Source organism: Chenopodium quinoa, unplaced genomic scaffold (genome assembly GCF_001683475.1).
Source record: "Chenopodium quinoa cultivar QQ74 unplaced genomic scaffold, ASM168347v1, whole genome shotgun sequence".
Lineage (NCBI taxonomy): Eukaryota > Viridiplantae > Streptophyta > Magnoliopsida > Caryophyllales > Amaranthaceae > Chenopodium > Chenopodium quinoa.
In genome coordinates, this window is record NW_018743074.1 from 733,627 (window position 1) to 749,287 (window position 15,661).

The following is a 15,661-nucleotide window of genomic DNA, read 5'->3' on the forward strand; positions in this document are numbered from 1 at the left end:
AATGCTCAAGGACATGTACCAAAAGTGAACAGGCTCTATAGAAGATTGATTGATAGCAAAAACTTTCCAATTTTCATACAACATCATAATTTTGTTACATGTCATGCCAAAAGGCCAGAAACCGTAGGCACATGAAAAATGCCCAAAAAAAAATAAAAAAAAAATAAAAAGAATGTTCGTGAACAACCCTTAGCTTCCTATCTCCTACCCCTTGACTTTGAGTCGAAGTGGTGAGACTTCAACTTCTTCTTGCGAACAACAGTAGACGGTCCACTACCCTCTCTAAACGGCATTCCCATAAGAGACAGCAGTTTGTAGGCTTCCTTATCCGTCTTAGCTGTTGTTATTATGCAAACATCCATTCCCCTAGCCTTGCCAACAATCTCAGGTTTAATCTCTGGAAACACACTTTGTTCACGAAACCCAATGCTGTAGTTCCCATGCCCATCAAAGCTATTTGGGTTTACACCTTGGAAATCCCTTGTTCGAGGAAGAGCCAAGTTGATAAGACGGTCCAAAAATGAATACATAAGCTGCATCTCAATAAGCATAGAAGTAAGCACATTTGTAAATACATCTCTGAGAGGTATGTCTTTGCTACATGCCAAAAGTGAAGTTAAATTACAATATTGAATGTGCAAATGTATGCAAAACCAGAACCAAAAACCACCACATTCAACAACATATATGAACTAGGTTGAATGCACGAACAGATCATCAGAGAACCTGACTAGATTCCTGTTATATGACTAATTATGATAATATCAATGCTCATTTTCTGCCAGTTTTATGCCCTTGGCTGAACCGCAGAGCAGCTAGTTCAAGCTCTAAATCCATTCCATTTTCACTGAGTGAGAAAAATCAGGAAAATAGTATTGTACTAACTCCTCACAAAACATTATAAAACCCAAGGAGTGACAAAACAGGGATGCGGCATCAAAGTTATCAAACAGTATACCAAAGTCATATTTGCAAATTAAGTCAACCAAAATCAAGTTAGAATCTTGATAAATAAACAGGCAATAGACTTACATTTCCTCGTAGCGTGACTGCTATCCCAAGCGTCATACCTTCTCGGACCTTAAACCCTGCAATGGATGTTTTGGCCTTTGTCTTTACTGGCCTCTGCCCAGTAATAAGTGCCAACTCGCTAATTGCAGCATCCAAACCCTTGGCATTCTGTGAAGCATCCCCAATCCCACAGTTGACTACTATCTTCTCAACCTTGGGAACCTATGCACATTTCATACCAAGAAAATTAAAATTCAGAAGTTTTAATACAAATTCACGATATATAATTTCTCTATGACCTCAATTCCACATATATTATTGTAGTTGTATAAGGATGAATATCTGAATCATTTATCAATATATTTGAAACTTTTTAAAGGAACCCATAAAAACCAAGTAACTATTCTTATCCGGTAAATTCAAGTTCTTCTATACTAGAACTTCAGTCTAATCTATATACATTTCTTAGAATGTTCATAAAAAATTTCTCCCAAAAGCAGTAAGATACATGAACAAGAAAGGCAGAACTAGTCCAATCTCTTATCATTTTGAGAGAGGCATAATTTGTTAATACATTGATGATCATTTGCATTTCCGTCGTTCCGCCCTATAAGTAATCGGCTAAAATGAACAAAATGAAACAGATACTCCATATAATTCAGAAAAACTGCAGCATTTAAGTTCAAGGCACCTAAATTCAAGTAACAACAGATAAACTGCAGAAATCAAACTCCAGGCACACAATTATATAAACATTCAAGGTCAACATTATCAGATAAAAGCGTAGGCTGAATTTTCATCTACATTACAAAAAACAACCAGAAATCGATCAGTTACGCTAAAATTTCACAACATAAACCTAAACATAAAATTCAACTGAATAACCTCATTCAATCCTTAAAATTCAATATACCTGACAAAAATCCTAACACATAACGTCAATTTCGGCACTAACATAAAGAATTTATCTATTAAGCAATTAAACACACAAAATAGACACAATTTCACTCCATTTTTTTTGAAAATAATGGTGAAATACTTAAGCAGAGGAGAGAGACCTCAAGCATGTTGGAGTAAGAGAATTCATCCTTAAGAAGAGGAATGATTTTCTCGAGATAAACGTTCTTAAGACGATGAACAGTCTCCGCTTCAGATTTGTCGACGAAAACCGCCGTACCAGCAGCCGCTTTGATGGTTACCGGAGAGAATCCGAGGCGAGGAGCGACGGAGCTCCGGAAAGGAAGTCTAACGCCGGTGAAGGAAGAGGAAGTTGATTGCAGCAGCGATGCTGAAGCCATGAGTGAGCAAGAGAGTGTGATAGAGGAGAGAGAAATGGTGGTTCCTTAAAATAACACTGCTTTGAGGATCAGCCTTAGCCATTTGCAAAGTTGGATTTTACAAAATTAATAGTATGAAGTTATAGTACTTATAAATAAAGTGATGATTTTTAACAGAAGAGTCTGGGTGGTGTAGTCGGTTATCACGCTAGTCTCACACACTAGAGGTCCCCGGTTCGAACCCGGGCTCAGACAACATTATAATTTTTATAAGAGTAATTTTTTTCACTCTAAAATTATAAATTAGAATTGACATAATTATATATTTTTATTATCTTTACCTACCATTTAGGTCGTATCCTATTTAGTACGGAGTATTACCTATAAATTTTGGCCATATCGTATTCACCTATAATTAGAGGTGTCCACCGTGTGAGCTGGGTTAGGGTTAGGTGGGTCGCGAGTTGGGGTTTCATGACACACGGCACAACACACGTAGGGTAGGGTGGGCCGAGTCGTGGTTTGGGTCGGAGAAGTTGGACACACCAGGGTTAGGTTCTAGGTTAGAAGAGTCGTGGGTGGGTCAAGCTGGGTTCGTGGGTTAGACGGGTCGTGGGTGGGTCGAGCTGGGTTCGTGGGTTAGACAGGTTGTGGGTGGGTCGAGCTGGGTTAGACGGGTCAAGGTGGGTTAGGGGGGGTCGAAGGGTGGGTTAGTGGGTTAGGGTCGGGTGGGTTGTGGTGTTTTAATTTTTACAAAATTAACAATTTGATGGCTTGCTCAGTTGCTCTAAATTAAGATGCCTACGTATCCTTATATTATAAAATAAGGAATCAAAGCCAACGTAGTTCTTATATTGTACTTCTTTTGGAATTTGGGGGGAGGGGGGGCTTGGACCTGTCTTTAGAAAACTAAAATATAATTTTGCAATTAAATTGTAATTTTCGAAAAATAAGTTGCCTACGTATCCCGAAAGAATCAAAGCCCACGTAGTTCTTATATTGTACTTCTTTTGGAATTTGGGGGGAGGGGGGGCTTGGACCTATCTTTAGAAAACTAAAATATAATTTTGCAATTAAATTGTAATTTTCGAAAAATAAGTTGCCTACGTATCCCGAAAGAATCAAAGCCCACTTAGTTCTTATATTGTACTTCTTTTGGAATTTGGGGGGAGGGGGGCTTGGACCTATCTTTAGAAAACTAAAATTTAATTTTGCAATTAAATTGTAATTTTCGAAAAATAAGTTGCCTACGTATCCCGAAAGAATCAAAGCCCACGTAGTTCTTCTTAGTGTACCTGATTTAGACTTTTCTAGCCACCCATGTTTGTTGCATCATCATCCCCAGAAGCTGCATCATCCGTTGACGACTCCAATATCATCACAGGATCATCTTCATCGTCTTCGTCTTCCTTTAAACCTTGAGTTCTTCTTTAAGCTTGATCCCAATCTTTCTTACAAACACAAATTTGAATGCTTTCCGGATTTAAGCGAGATCTTTTTTCATCTAACAATCTTCTACCTGCACTAAAAGCAGACTCGGAAGCAACGGATGAAGCGGGAACTGCAAGTATATCTTTTGCAATTCTCGCCAATATAGGAAAACTTTTTTTATGTTCTTGCCACCATTTTATAATTTGAAAGTTGTTGTTGGTCTCATGTTGATATGACAAATAATCATTAATAACAAGTGTTGAAGAAGATGATGATGAGAGTGATGTAGATGCTTTGTGTTTCTTTTTCATAACTTTATCAAGAAAACCAAATCTAGAATCGGAAGTGCTAGTAGTAGTTGGTGTTGCCAAATCAAAACCATAAGCAGATGCATAATGATCATAAAGGTCTCCCAAAACAGATTTGCATTTGTTAATATATTCACTAACATCATAATCGATACTTAAACTTGTATAATAAAATTCTAAAAGATTTTCCAAACTTTCAGCTTTCACACCGGGGTCAAGAATAGCAGCAATTCCATAAATGATTGGAAATTCACTAAAATAAGTATGCCATTTATGTTTCATGCTATCAAGAACGGGACGAAGTCCATCAATCATCATATGCTCTTCGATGGTGTGAACAACTTTAACACACTCAATTATGACTAAATGAATGTTAGGCTCATAAATATAAGAGAAAATATGAGTTGCATTATCAAAAACATTTAAAACATCACGAACAAAAGAAGCATTAGTCCAATGACTTTCGGTTATTAACTCAGCAGGATCAACACGAGTCTCATTGTAAAGTTGGGTCAAAATGTCACGATACTTTATAGCATCACTCAACAACTTGAAAGTAGAATTCCAACGGGTAGGGGTATCAATAGACCATTGTCTTTTCTTAAGACCTCTCCCTTTACACATAGATATGTACTTTCTTCTAACTGACTGAGTAATCCTAATCCATTTTATAACTGTTCTAATTGGGTTTAGCAATGGTTGCAACTCAGCGAGACCCTCTTGAACAGACAAATTCAAAATATGAGCACAACATCTAACATGCAAGAGACTACCACCCAACAACAAATGCAACTCGGAGTCATTTTTCAAATAGTCAATACACTTTGTGTTTGCAGTTGCATTATCAAGAGACAAAGAAAAAATTTATTATTCAAGTGAAATTCTTTTAAACAATCCAAAATACAAACTTTGATGTTAAAACCGGTATGCCTTTCTTCCATAGCTTGAAAACATAGTATACGTTTTTGAATAAACCAATCATCATCCACCCAATGAGCAGTAATGCAGAGAAAACGTTCGCCAAAACTAGAAGTCCATATATCACTTGTAAAACTAACACGACCATCAAAAGTACGAAATAATTCAATCAAACCACTCCTATACTTATAATAAGAAGTTTGTGTATAACGTCTTAGGGTATTTCGGGGGACACGAGTAAATGCAGGTTGTAATGCAACTTTATTAAAATGCACAACGTTTGCATTTTCATCATAACTAAAAGGGTATTCATTAGGAATAACTAAAGTACTCATTTCATCAATCATTCTATCTTTATTATAAATGAAAGGTGTACCTCCGCCGGGTTGGTTCATGTATCCACCCAATTGTGTTTAGACGCCACCCACCGAAGGACGGGGGCCATTTTCGAACAAGTCGTGTTTATTTTGCAAATGCCGACTCAAGGTTCCGGTTCCATCTCCCGTTTTCCAATTATATGACTTGACATTTGCACCTAGCGCCTTGCAAACTAGGCATGTACACGTGAACCTCTTTGGTTGACCAGGTTGACATCCCGGGGGTGTGACCTCAACTCGTTCAAAATGTTTCCACACCCAAGAAAAGTGTGCTCGAACTCTACTTTCACCGCCACCACCTTTCATAAATCAAATTATTGAAATTAATTTTAAACGCTATTCATGAAAATAATCTTTTAAATTTTAAATATTTTAATTATAATTATTTAAACGCATTTTTCATGATAATTAACTAATTGTAAATCATAGAAAATTGGAAACTAAACTAACTTTATAATCATTAATAATAGTTTTTTTAAATATTCATAACAATAAAAATTTAATTAGAAATTACCTTGAGATGAATGTTGAGATGTTGGTTGCGATGGAGGTGGCATAGTTGAACTCGATGATTGGTGGGAGAAATGTTGTGGTGGAGACGTTTGAATATTTTGCCTATCTCCTAAACCATAATCTCCATATTCATTGACAAATTGGTTTAAATTTTCCGTATTAATTTCATACGAAAAATTTGCACCACCACTCCTTTGGCCACCACTTCGACCACCACTTTGACTCCTTCCCATTCCTCCTTTTTTTTTTTTTTTTTTTATGTTTATGACGACTAATTATAATATGGAGAAGAACTTTTTTTTTTTTTTTTAGAATCTTAAGAATACTAATAATAATATTAAGGAGATTTTTTTTAACAAAAATAAAACTCTATATAACACTTGAGAATTTGAGAACAATTAAGAATTTTTGAGTAAGAGAGAAAGAAAGATTGAGTTGTGTGGAAATTTGAGTGAAATGGAATTGGTATTTATAGGGAAAATTGAAGGGATGATCATACACTCAAAAAACTAGCCGTTACAAACAAAAAACTAGCCGTTACATACAATAACATACAAAAAACTAGCCGTTTTTTTAAAAAAATGGATGTCACACCGTGCGGGTTGTGCGGGTTGGTGGGCCGTGCGGGTTGGGTTGTGCAAGGTGGGTCGGGTTAGGTGGGTTCACGGGCTAGGTGTGTCGAATTAAATGGGTCAAAACGGGTTGTGCGAGTTGGGTCGAATCAAACGGGTTAAACCGAGCTAGGTTGAAATGGGCTGTGTCGAAAATTTTGGACCCACGACACAACCCGGGTTAAATCCGAGTTTGTGCCGGGCTGTGCCGAGTTGAAACCGGGTCGGACCCACGTGACCCACCAGCTGTGTGGGTTAGGGTGTGCTGGGTCCAACCCGGCCCACTGGCCACCTCTACCTATAATCAATGTCTCCACACACAGCAAATATCACAGTTTAACTCAAGGAGTCCAAATGACCGAGCTCATTGTTGTAAAATTAGCTCGCTCTTATTGATTGTTAAAAACTGAACATGTCTGGGCTTGTTGATTGTCAGCTTATCTAAGCTTGTCTGAAATTACTTTTTCTGAAAATTAGATGACAAGAACAAAGCCTTGTCATAGCATACAGAAAGAAAGGCTCTTCTGAGTCTTCTCCACATTACAGAAGCTGTAAGCCTGCAAATAGCCAACAATCATCCGCAAATGGAAAGCAGTGCTCAAAGAGTAATTATCTCTCAGACAGTAGAAATAATTTATAGCCATATTTAAAAGTAAATTCCCCCGTGTAAAAACAAAGAGCATGTAAAATAAACTCAATGCTAGACGTTGGAAGTTGGAAACCAGAAAAAAAAAATAAAAAAAAAATAACATTACTGCACTATTAACAGTTTACAGTAGGCACAGACAACCCATCCTGCAAAAGTCATCTGGGGATGAAGATGATCATATGTTTTTCCTTTTAAACTACATCCACAATCGAAATACACTATCTGTACCGAAAACCCGTGTCCAGTTCATGACCATACATTGCTCGGCTAGGACTGCCAGCTGCAAAAGGGTGTATTTGTTTTGGATTTGCTCGAAGTTCCATCTCCAAGAGTCTTTGAAATGCCTCAGGGGGGTTGTTAGCAGCACCAAGCTCGGGACCTAAATTAAATCAAATGGAACCACACAATAAGTTATTTGAAGCTCAAATCATACAGGATGCAAAATTTAAAAATACAATAATAATACATAGTAGAATAGAAAAATGAATATAAATAAAAAATTAAATAACACACTCCAAATTCCCAACTCTTGAAATGAAGAGGACAGCTGGTGAAGTTAAAAGATTGGAACTCAGTTGTGTGTTTTAGCAATAAACCATGCCCGCCTTCCCGCCCATCCCCCACTTTCCCCCTCCCTGCTATCGGTAATAACTTATGAGACCGCAACTACGCATCACTGTTATCAAAATATAGGACAATAAAAAGGATGCAGAGGTAAGGAGACTCTTTAGAAATGACAAGGTAACGGTGATGTTGATTATAAATCACCTTTTCCAAAAAGTTATCCTTTTTCATCCTAAGAAACAGCCAGTGATCGTTTGCTGCCAAGGCAAAGTCCACTTGCGCTAAGATTGTTAGGTGTATATGGCCATATGTGTATGCATGATGTAGGAAAGGTGGAGTTGGAATGAAAACCTTTATACTCCCTCCTTCCCAAAGTGTTTTTCCCATTTTCCATTTTGGGTGTCCCAAAATAATCTTTCCATTACATTTTTTCCCATTTTTTGACACTATGAAAAGACCAAGTTGCCCTGAATTTTTTGTTTTTATTCAATCAATACCTAAAATACCCTCATATATTCCATAAATATTTGTGCCTCACTTGTGTGCATGTACTTTTTTCTTTTTCATACACTTATTATTTGTGCTCCACTCACATTTCTTGCACTTTTCTCTCTTTTTAAAGTACTTCATGTACTTCTACAGTTCTACGTCCCATTTCTTATTTCTTGTGAAATTTTCACAATGGGAAAAACAATATGAGATTGGGACGGAAGGCAGACGTGTGTATTTGTTATATGGAGATAAATAATGAATTAATTATCTAACAGAGGCCAAATAATAGCTACTGTTCAGATTAGTTCAGCACAATACGAGCTACAGCTTCAATCTCACATCCAACCCACTCCCTCATAACAGATATGGGTCGAAATTTATTTATTTATTTAGTGCTTGTTTGGCATTGTTTTTTGTTTTCAGTTTTCCGTTTTTTTTAAAACCAAAAACAAGAAACAACAAAAAGGTGTTTCCACTTTTTTTCTGTCAGTTTTCTTAATTATCAGGATTTTAATAAGTTTGACTATTTTTTTATTCATTATATGACATATATCATATGATTTTAAAAATCAAAAAACCAAAAAACAGAAAACCACAGCAATGCCAAACGAACATATTTATTTATTAATCTCTCATTCCCAATTCCAGACTTAAAAACCATTAATATTTCATGGCATTATGAACTGTAAGGAAAGGATAAACAAAAGAGGGTTGGGTTGAAGCTTTACCTGATGGGCCCATTCCAGGACCACCAAATTGTGACTGCCGTTGACCAAATGGAAAATTTTGCATTGAGTTAGGCTCCTGAATGAAACCGGCAGGAGTGTGACTGGGGTGAGGAGGCATAGGTGCAGCACCAGGAAATCCCCTAGCCAAATGAGGTGGAGGAAGATTGCCAGCCATGTGCATCTGTTGCAAAATTGGAGAAGGAATGGGATGATCAAACCCTGGAAGACCAGTCCCAGGATGTTGGAAAGATGGGTGGCCCATGTTTGCAGGAAACTGATGATGTGTTGGAGCATCATGATGAATCATAGCCTCAAGAGGCATGAAGTTTAGCTGTGGATCAAGAAGTGCAGGATGTGAATCCAAAGCATGAAATAATGGTCTGTTGTGGTTCATCTGGGAGCTATGGACCTGTGGTGAAGATGACTGTGGATGCATATTTTGGTATGCAAGTTCAGGCTTCAGCATATCAGAGGGACCATGAAATAAACGTGGGTCATGCCCCCCTACCATGGATCTTTCATCTTTAGGTGCCCCACCCAGTGCTGCTAGTTTCTCAAAAACATCAGCCGACATGCGTGACGACGGGGGTGGGAAGTCTGAGTTAGATGAGCCTGAATTGCGCATCATGGAGTTCTCAGCATTCATAGGATCAATGAGATTAATTAAGCTATCTTCTTCAGGGAGTGCTACATCAATTCCCCTATCAATGCAACCAAATTTAGATTCAACTTCAGCAGGTTGCTTAGAGAGTTCTGCTTCCTTTAGAGCATCATTAAACCCTAGCCAATCCCCTACTTTATCCGACTTGGAAATTCTATCATTTGGTGCAAATTGATTCATTCCATTTTCGTTCATTGCAGGAGGAAAGGGCAAATTATTTGAAACATCACTTCTTGCAGAGCCAGTTACACTTCTTTGGGCAGAGTGCAATTCTGTCATGAATGCTGTCCCAAAAAGTGACTCGAGGGTCAATGAGTTTCCCGGATTATTTACTCCAGCGTCAATTACATTGCCATCAAGTGCACCTAATTTGCCAACCTCGTGATCACGTGGTTTATTAGGTCTTTTTTCAACAACTGTGATCGGCGCTACATCTTGTGACCCCCCTTTCTGCAGCAAAGAAAGAAGATGGTGTGAAGCTTGATTGTCAATATTATTGCCAGGGTGTCCAGCTTTCATCTCTAAAGCATTATGCTTATTTCCAGAAAACTGAACATTTGAACTTTCTCCACTAATTTCTGAAAGAATTGACTGCTCAAGATCTTCACAAGTTAGCACAGCAGGCTTTGCTTCTGTAACAAAATTATTAGAATACTGCCCCGATATCTCGCCTGGAGAAGATGCTGAATTGGACGTTTTGTGCCCTAAACCAGTCTCAGAGGTAAAAATTGATCCCATTGCTGAAATGTCAGGCACATTGGATCCTCCTTTTTCACCACCACCAATTAGTGACAGCAAATTATTTGGCTTCTCGGACGATTGATCCCCTGGAGGTTTCAGAGGAGCAATTATGTATAAATGAGATAAATTATCAATCTATTACTAGCAAATAGAGCATACCTTCTTCAGGAAACCAATGAGAAAATTTGGATTGCAACTTATTAGAGCTCCAAATATCATCTGTCTTAGCATCATCCTAATAACACCATGTACAGAAATCATAGCAAATTATCAACCAAAAAGATAGAATTAGACATTAGAAGTAGCTAAACAAACACCATATATTCTGTCTCAAAACTTGACAGCAAGTAAAGCCAAATATCATCACCATAATATGGATTCCAACTTATCCAGTACAAGCAATCGTTAATGAAAAAAAAATGTGCACAACGAATATAACACAAACGGCTCAGAAAGCCTCTCCAGAGTACCCATATCCACCCCAGCCTTATTTATTACCTATAAACACATAAAACAAGGCACCCAAGAGAGATGTCAATGTAAATTGCCAGCAACCCCCCCCCCCCCCCCCGGGAGGTAGCCATCTTTCTTTCATTATGTTTGTATTTCAACAGGTAAAACCACACAAAAGCGAAGTTTAAAGGTATTTTCTGTAGTGTTATCCTACGACAAAAGTGTAAGGCCTCCACGGCTGCAAGCTATATAACAAAAGATCGCACGGCATAACAATCAAATAATAAGCACAAACTGAACAACTGCACAAGGAAATGCAAATAAGGAGCATTGTTACCTGCACAAAGTTGGATGTGCTACCATTGCTGGCTGTTAATGAATTGCTAGATGTTACAGCATTGCCAAATAGCTTATCTAAAATGGATGTTGAACGAGCAGGTTCACCCAGTAGCTTAGGCCCAGTAACCCCAAAACCAAGTCCCAAAATTTCACCATTCTCAAAGACCTCACTAGCATCAGGGAGTCTTGGAGCCTTTGCATGATCAGCACCTTGAAGAATTGAAGATAAATCCTTTGCTGCCTTAATATCTGACGTGCTACTCGCCTGACTGTGAAGATCATTAAAATTTATTTCCTGAGCTTTGTTGTTTACATCCTGATGATTGTCTTCTGGTTCTGATTTTCCTATCTACAAGAGAAAAGGATGAATGCATAAGCATTAAAAATGAAAACATCTCAGCCCAGAGTTAACAATCTTAACATACTTAACTGTATTTCTCACATCACATAATAAACCCCAGGACTTGACAATATTTGCAAGCAACTTTCTGGTCCTAGTGATCATCTCCTTGAGAGTCAAGGAAGGGGTAGTAGAAAGAATAATGGAGAGACAGAAGAGCAAAACAAAGCTCATGCCAAGCCACAGAAAAGACAAGACTGAAAGAAAAAAAAAGGTTTAAAGGAGACAAGGCCATAAAAGAAACCATTTCCTAATCAGTTTGATTAGCAAAACTACTTACTCCAGTTTAAGTAAAAGCCTGAAGGAGAAAAATATTTACCTCTATTGATTCAGCCTGCACCGGAGACGGCTTGGTCGTGGAGCTCTTATCAACAACACTACTCACAAAACCTGGAGGAACAAGTGGTCTGGATGGAGGTGCATGCGAGGAAACTGAAAGCTTGCTGGAGTCTTCTCGTGGAGTTGGTTTCGATACTTTATCCAAGTCAGGGGACATCTTATCATCACTGGGATTTTCCAGCAATGCCATCTCTGAAAAGGCATCCCCTGTCTTGCCTTGACTCGATTTCTGTTTCTCTTGAAGAGCCTTTTGCTGCTCCTTCCTCATGAGTTCAAACTCAGCTGAAAAAGGTAATTAACTGTTAAAGTTGAGTTTAATGGTGAAGAAAACTTGAACCAAACCAATTACATTGAAACATCGAATAAATGAAGGTACCTCTTCGCTTTTTCTCCTCTTCAACCCTATCTTCACTGGTATCATCAGCTGAACCAAATGTTTCATCATTGAAAGAGTCATTAGCTTCCCTTCGAGAGTGAGGTACTGCCTGGAGGGTAGGGGAAAAAAAAATTGGTGAACCTAATATATATAATAGCTTTAGCACACAGTTGCAAGAAGATAGAACCAAAATGACAAAAAAAAAAAATGTATATTCAAGATCTAATACTGAACCAATAAAATAAGCAGATTAAGCACACACATACATCAGTTCTTGTTAAAATCATAGAAACGGAAGAAAAGAGTACAAAGACAAAAACAGCAATTCTAAGTAATAATCCATATACAATGACGCATTGCATACCTTATATGGACGAGGAGGATGGTATGGTTCATTGCTCCTGTTAAGATGGGTGTTCTCATTAGGAGGACGAAACCTTGGAACTGGTGCACCTGCTGCATATCCAGCAGGTCTTGGAAAAGAGCCACTTCCAAGAAGACCATCATGTTCAGGGGGGCTCTGCCATGACCTCCTTGCCTGGCTTCCATAACGCCTTCCAGACTCTATGTAGCAGATGGCTTGTCAAATATTATTACAGAAGAGAATACTGATGAATAATCAGTATTTAGCCTAACTCATCAAAACTACTTCGACAAACTCCTAATTCAGAAACGCCCATATAATCCTACATTTCTACTTATGTAACAGTACCATTTTATCTAAAACAAACCTTAGTTAATAATCAGAACGGATTAAATTCCTTCAACAATATAAAATCCACATAACTCAAATTTCTCAACTCCTCAAAACATCAAAGTAAAATTTTAAACATGGAAAATGACAGTAACATGTAATTGCAGCAGTAAAAAATTAACTCAGATTTTCAATTCTATTTAAAGAGACAATAAAAGCAGTAGCATACTAGCATAGTTCTATGGCTAAGACAATTCATCATCATACAAGGTTTACTTTTCAACTCCTCATCAATTTAGCCCCCATTGTATGGGGAGCCTAAGATCACACAGGTTTTCAGTTTCCTATAACAAACAACTTCCCCCACCCCCATCGGGCGGTTCTGAGAAGGTTGCAGGGAAATTAATCATCCATGACATATTTTATCATCAACCTATTGGCCATTGTCCTCTACAACTAATAAGGCAACTATATCCCAATTTGTTGGCACAAGATCTGCATAAGACTAGGTTAAGGGTGTTCTCTTAAAAATTAAAATACTCCTCTATATCTCGAAGGAGAGGTCATTGAAAATCAGTTTACTAACACAAAAGATATGCTTAATAGAAAGGCGTTGTCCTCCTAACATTACACAAGAGCAAGTAGTGAAAAAAAAACAAAAAAAACAAAAAAAAAAAAAAACAAAAACTTTAATGAATCAGGAAATGCGTGAACAAATAAAACAAACACCGAACTAATCAGCACAAATAAAAAGTAAACTTAAGAAAATGATAGCGACGAATGATTCTGAAGAAAATACCTGAATCCGAATCAGTATCACTTCGTACACTTGAACGACTATCCCACCTGTTCGATCCTCTAGAAAAATTACCCGAATCCCCTTTAGCTGGCATGGATGATCCATATTCAGTTCTCTTATAACCGTGCAGTAATGAACTTCCGAGGACACGTTGACGATCATGGGTAGATGCATCATCAAAATCACTGATCAATCACCATGCCCATATTAGTAAGCCACAATGGTGAAACACTAATCAAAAGAGGAAAGCTTGCAAGTTTTACAAAGCATAATACCTCAGAAGTGATTCATCAAAACCCTTAGGTAACTTTTGACAAACTTCCAGCTCACTCAATGACAAAAGGAACTCTCTTGTATATGACCTGCTCGGTTTCCTGTGGTAGTGAAACAAATGCATCACCAGATTAACTTCAACAAAAGACAGAAATTCACTATAACAAGTCAATAAACAATAACAAAGGTGATCAAGTACTTTGAGGATGTTGCAGTTGAATCCTCCGACTGGACCGCCGAGAGTTGTTCCTCAACTCCAGAACTTGCGTCAGACATGGTAGGCAAATATAAGAATACACTTCCACAACGATCTCAACCAATTGCACCACTCTCCACACTAAAATTGATCGGGTAGTATATGAACTCGAGACGTAACCCCACCAAAATCGAAAGCAAAATATCCTCCCCTTGTTCAGCAAAGTACAAGCAGAAACCAGTTTTCCAACTTCCAATTTCTACTCAAAGCCTCTCACCATCCAATAACCCATCATCATCCGCTTCAAAACCCTTGCTTCTCTCCAGAAATCAAAATCCCATTTTGTAAAAAACAATCAATTATATTTCCAATCCACAAACCCTAAAGAGTTCAAATTAAGCTCATCCCACTTCTTGATCTAGTCAAATTAATCAATCTACAATCAAAACTACAATTACTTCAGAATAGATTCTTAAAACAAAATTACAAACCACAATCTCCTTAATTTTAGCTCAACATAAACATATATTTACAGCAGCACTCATCATCTTCAAACCAAACTCAACTTCTAAATCAGGAAATCCTAACCTTAAAACCACGTTGAATTCCAATAATAGCAACCCCGGATAAACATTTCGAAAATGATGAACTACTCAAACTCAAGATTCAATCTTTTTTATTTTATTTTTTGGATTTTTTTCTCCTCTTTCCCCAATAGAAATCACAGTGTTTTCCTAAAACAAATTAGGGTTTTTTTGCATCATGTTGTGAAATTTCTGGGTTTACTATTACAATTACAAGATTACAAAAGGGGAAAAATCACCTGATATAGGATTCGAAGGAGAGAGAATTTCAATCAAACGTGAAATTTGATGGGTATTTATCTTCCTCGTTTTCTTACCTCTGTGTTAAATTGGATCGTTTTTGAGGAGAGAGACAGTGGAGAGAGAGAGAGGGGTAGAAGGGTAGAAGGGGGGAGGAAAAGATATTGATAATTCAATGATGTTTAATTCACTCGCTTTTAACTTCACGTGAAAGTCACGCTCTTGAGTGTTTCAATGAAAATGACTTATCATTTGCCAGTCTCTAATTCTCTATTGGACTAGTCTTTTGATTGGTTGTGATTAGCAAATCCTTTTAAGTTTTCTTGCATTAATACAAATCCTAAACTTTTGTACTATTCATGTGGGCATGTGAGGTAATGACTAATGAGATTTGAGGGAGGACAACGCATTTAAGATTGCGTTTTGCAGTTATTTTTGCATTTTGCGCTGAATTTTTGTTACATGTAAAGTATATCAACTCATCAAGCTCTAAATTTCGAAATCATTTATATTTGCGTTTCCTTAATACCGATTTCCTTTTGTTTCAGTAAAATGTAGCTATATTATTTGCGGATGGTGTAATCTAATATTTTGTTTCAAAACACGAACTGCCATCACAAGATTAAACTCATTGAACCGAGGAATTAAGTGTAAATTACTTCAAACAAATTTCCTCGCCTAAATAGA

General features: G+C 37.5%; 2 protein-coding genes and 1 non-coding gene across 4 annotated transcripts; 1 reads left to right on the plus strand and 2 right to left on the minus strand.

The window, feature by feature from the left end:
- Nucleotides 1-16: 16 nt before the first annotated feature.
- LOC110731577 (50S ribosomal protein L5, chloroplastic-like) lies at nucleotides 17-2,369 on the minus strand. The gene is made up of 3 exons (XM_021911443.1): nucleotides 2,070-2,369; nucleotides 1,033-1,233; nucleotides 17-533 (listed from the first exon to the last, which is right to left on the minus strand). Exons 1-3 carry the CDS (start codon nucleotides 2,307-2,309, stop codon nucleotides 198-200), a joined length of 777 nt encoding a protein of 258 aa, XP_021767135.1. The 5' UTR covers nucleotides 2,310-2,369; the 3' UTR covers nucleotides 17-197.
- Nucleotides 2,370-2,469: 100 nt separating this feature from the next.
- TRNAV-CAC lies at nucleotides 2,470-2,543 on the plus strand. Its single transcript has one exon. It is a non-coding gene; the product is annotated as a tRNA-Val (tRNA).
- A 4,408-nt stretch (nucleotides 2,544-6,951) lies between these two features.
- Nucleotides 6,952-15,125, minus strand: LOC110731578. Of its 2 annotated transcripts, none has more exons than XM_021911445.1 (11): nucleotides 14,974-15,125; nucleotides 14,154-14,586; nucleotides 13,957-14,055; nucleotides 13,682-13,866; nucleotides 12,553-12,752; nucleotides 12,189-12,297; nucleotides 11,793-12,094; nucleotides 11,072-11,422; nucleotides 10,441-10,516; nucleotides 8,880-10,367; nucleotides 6,952-7,474 (listed from the first exon to the last, which is right to left on the minus strand). In XM_021911445.1, the coding sequence occupies exons 2-11, from the start codon at nucleotides 14,228-14,230 to the stop codon at nucleotides 7,314-7,316; spliced, it is 3,048 nt and encodes a 1,015-aa protein (XP_021767137.1). In that variant the 5' UTR covers nucleotides 14,231-14,586; nucleotides 14,974-15,125; the 3' UTR covers nucleotides 6,952-7,313. The 2 variants fall into 2 exon arrangements, with proteins under 2 accessions (XP_021767137.1, XP_021767136.1); XM_021911444.1 differs by having other exon boundaries at nucleotides 14,739-15,120.
- Nucleotides 15,126-15,661: the final 536 nt, after the last annotated feature.

What these genes read in the sequence shown, in the direction of transcription:
- LOC110731578 (XM_021911445.1), bottom strand. Translation starts at nt 14,230, where the DNA reads ATGTCTGACGCAAGTTCTGGAGTTGAGGAACAACTCTCGGCGGTCCAG. An exon ending in TGATACTGATTCGGATTCAG is followed by an intron (nt 12,753 to 13,681) that starts GTATTTTCTTCA and finishes TCTGCTACATAG; the next exon opens with AGTCTGGAAGGCGTTATGGA. An exon ending in AGAGGAGAAAAAGCGAAGAG is followed by an intron (nt 12,095 to 12,188) that starts GTACCTTCATTT and finishes TACCTTTTTCAG; the next exon opens with CTGAGTTTGAACTCATGAGG.
- LOC110731577 (XM_021911443.1), bottom strand. Translation starts at nt 2,309, where the DNA reads ATGGCTTCAGCATCGCTGCTGCAATCAACTTCCTCTTCCTTCACCGGC. An exon ending in CTTACTCCAACATGCTTGAG is followed by an intron (nt 1,234 to 2,069) that starts GTCTCTCTCCTC and finishes AAATGTGCATAG; the next exon opens with GTTCCCAAGGTTGAGAAGAT. An exon ending in CAGTCACGCTACGAGGAAAT is followed by an intron (nt 534 to 1,032) that starts GTAAGTCTATTG and finishes ATTGAGATGCAG; the next exon opens with CTTATGTATTCATTTTTGGA.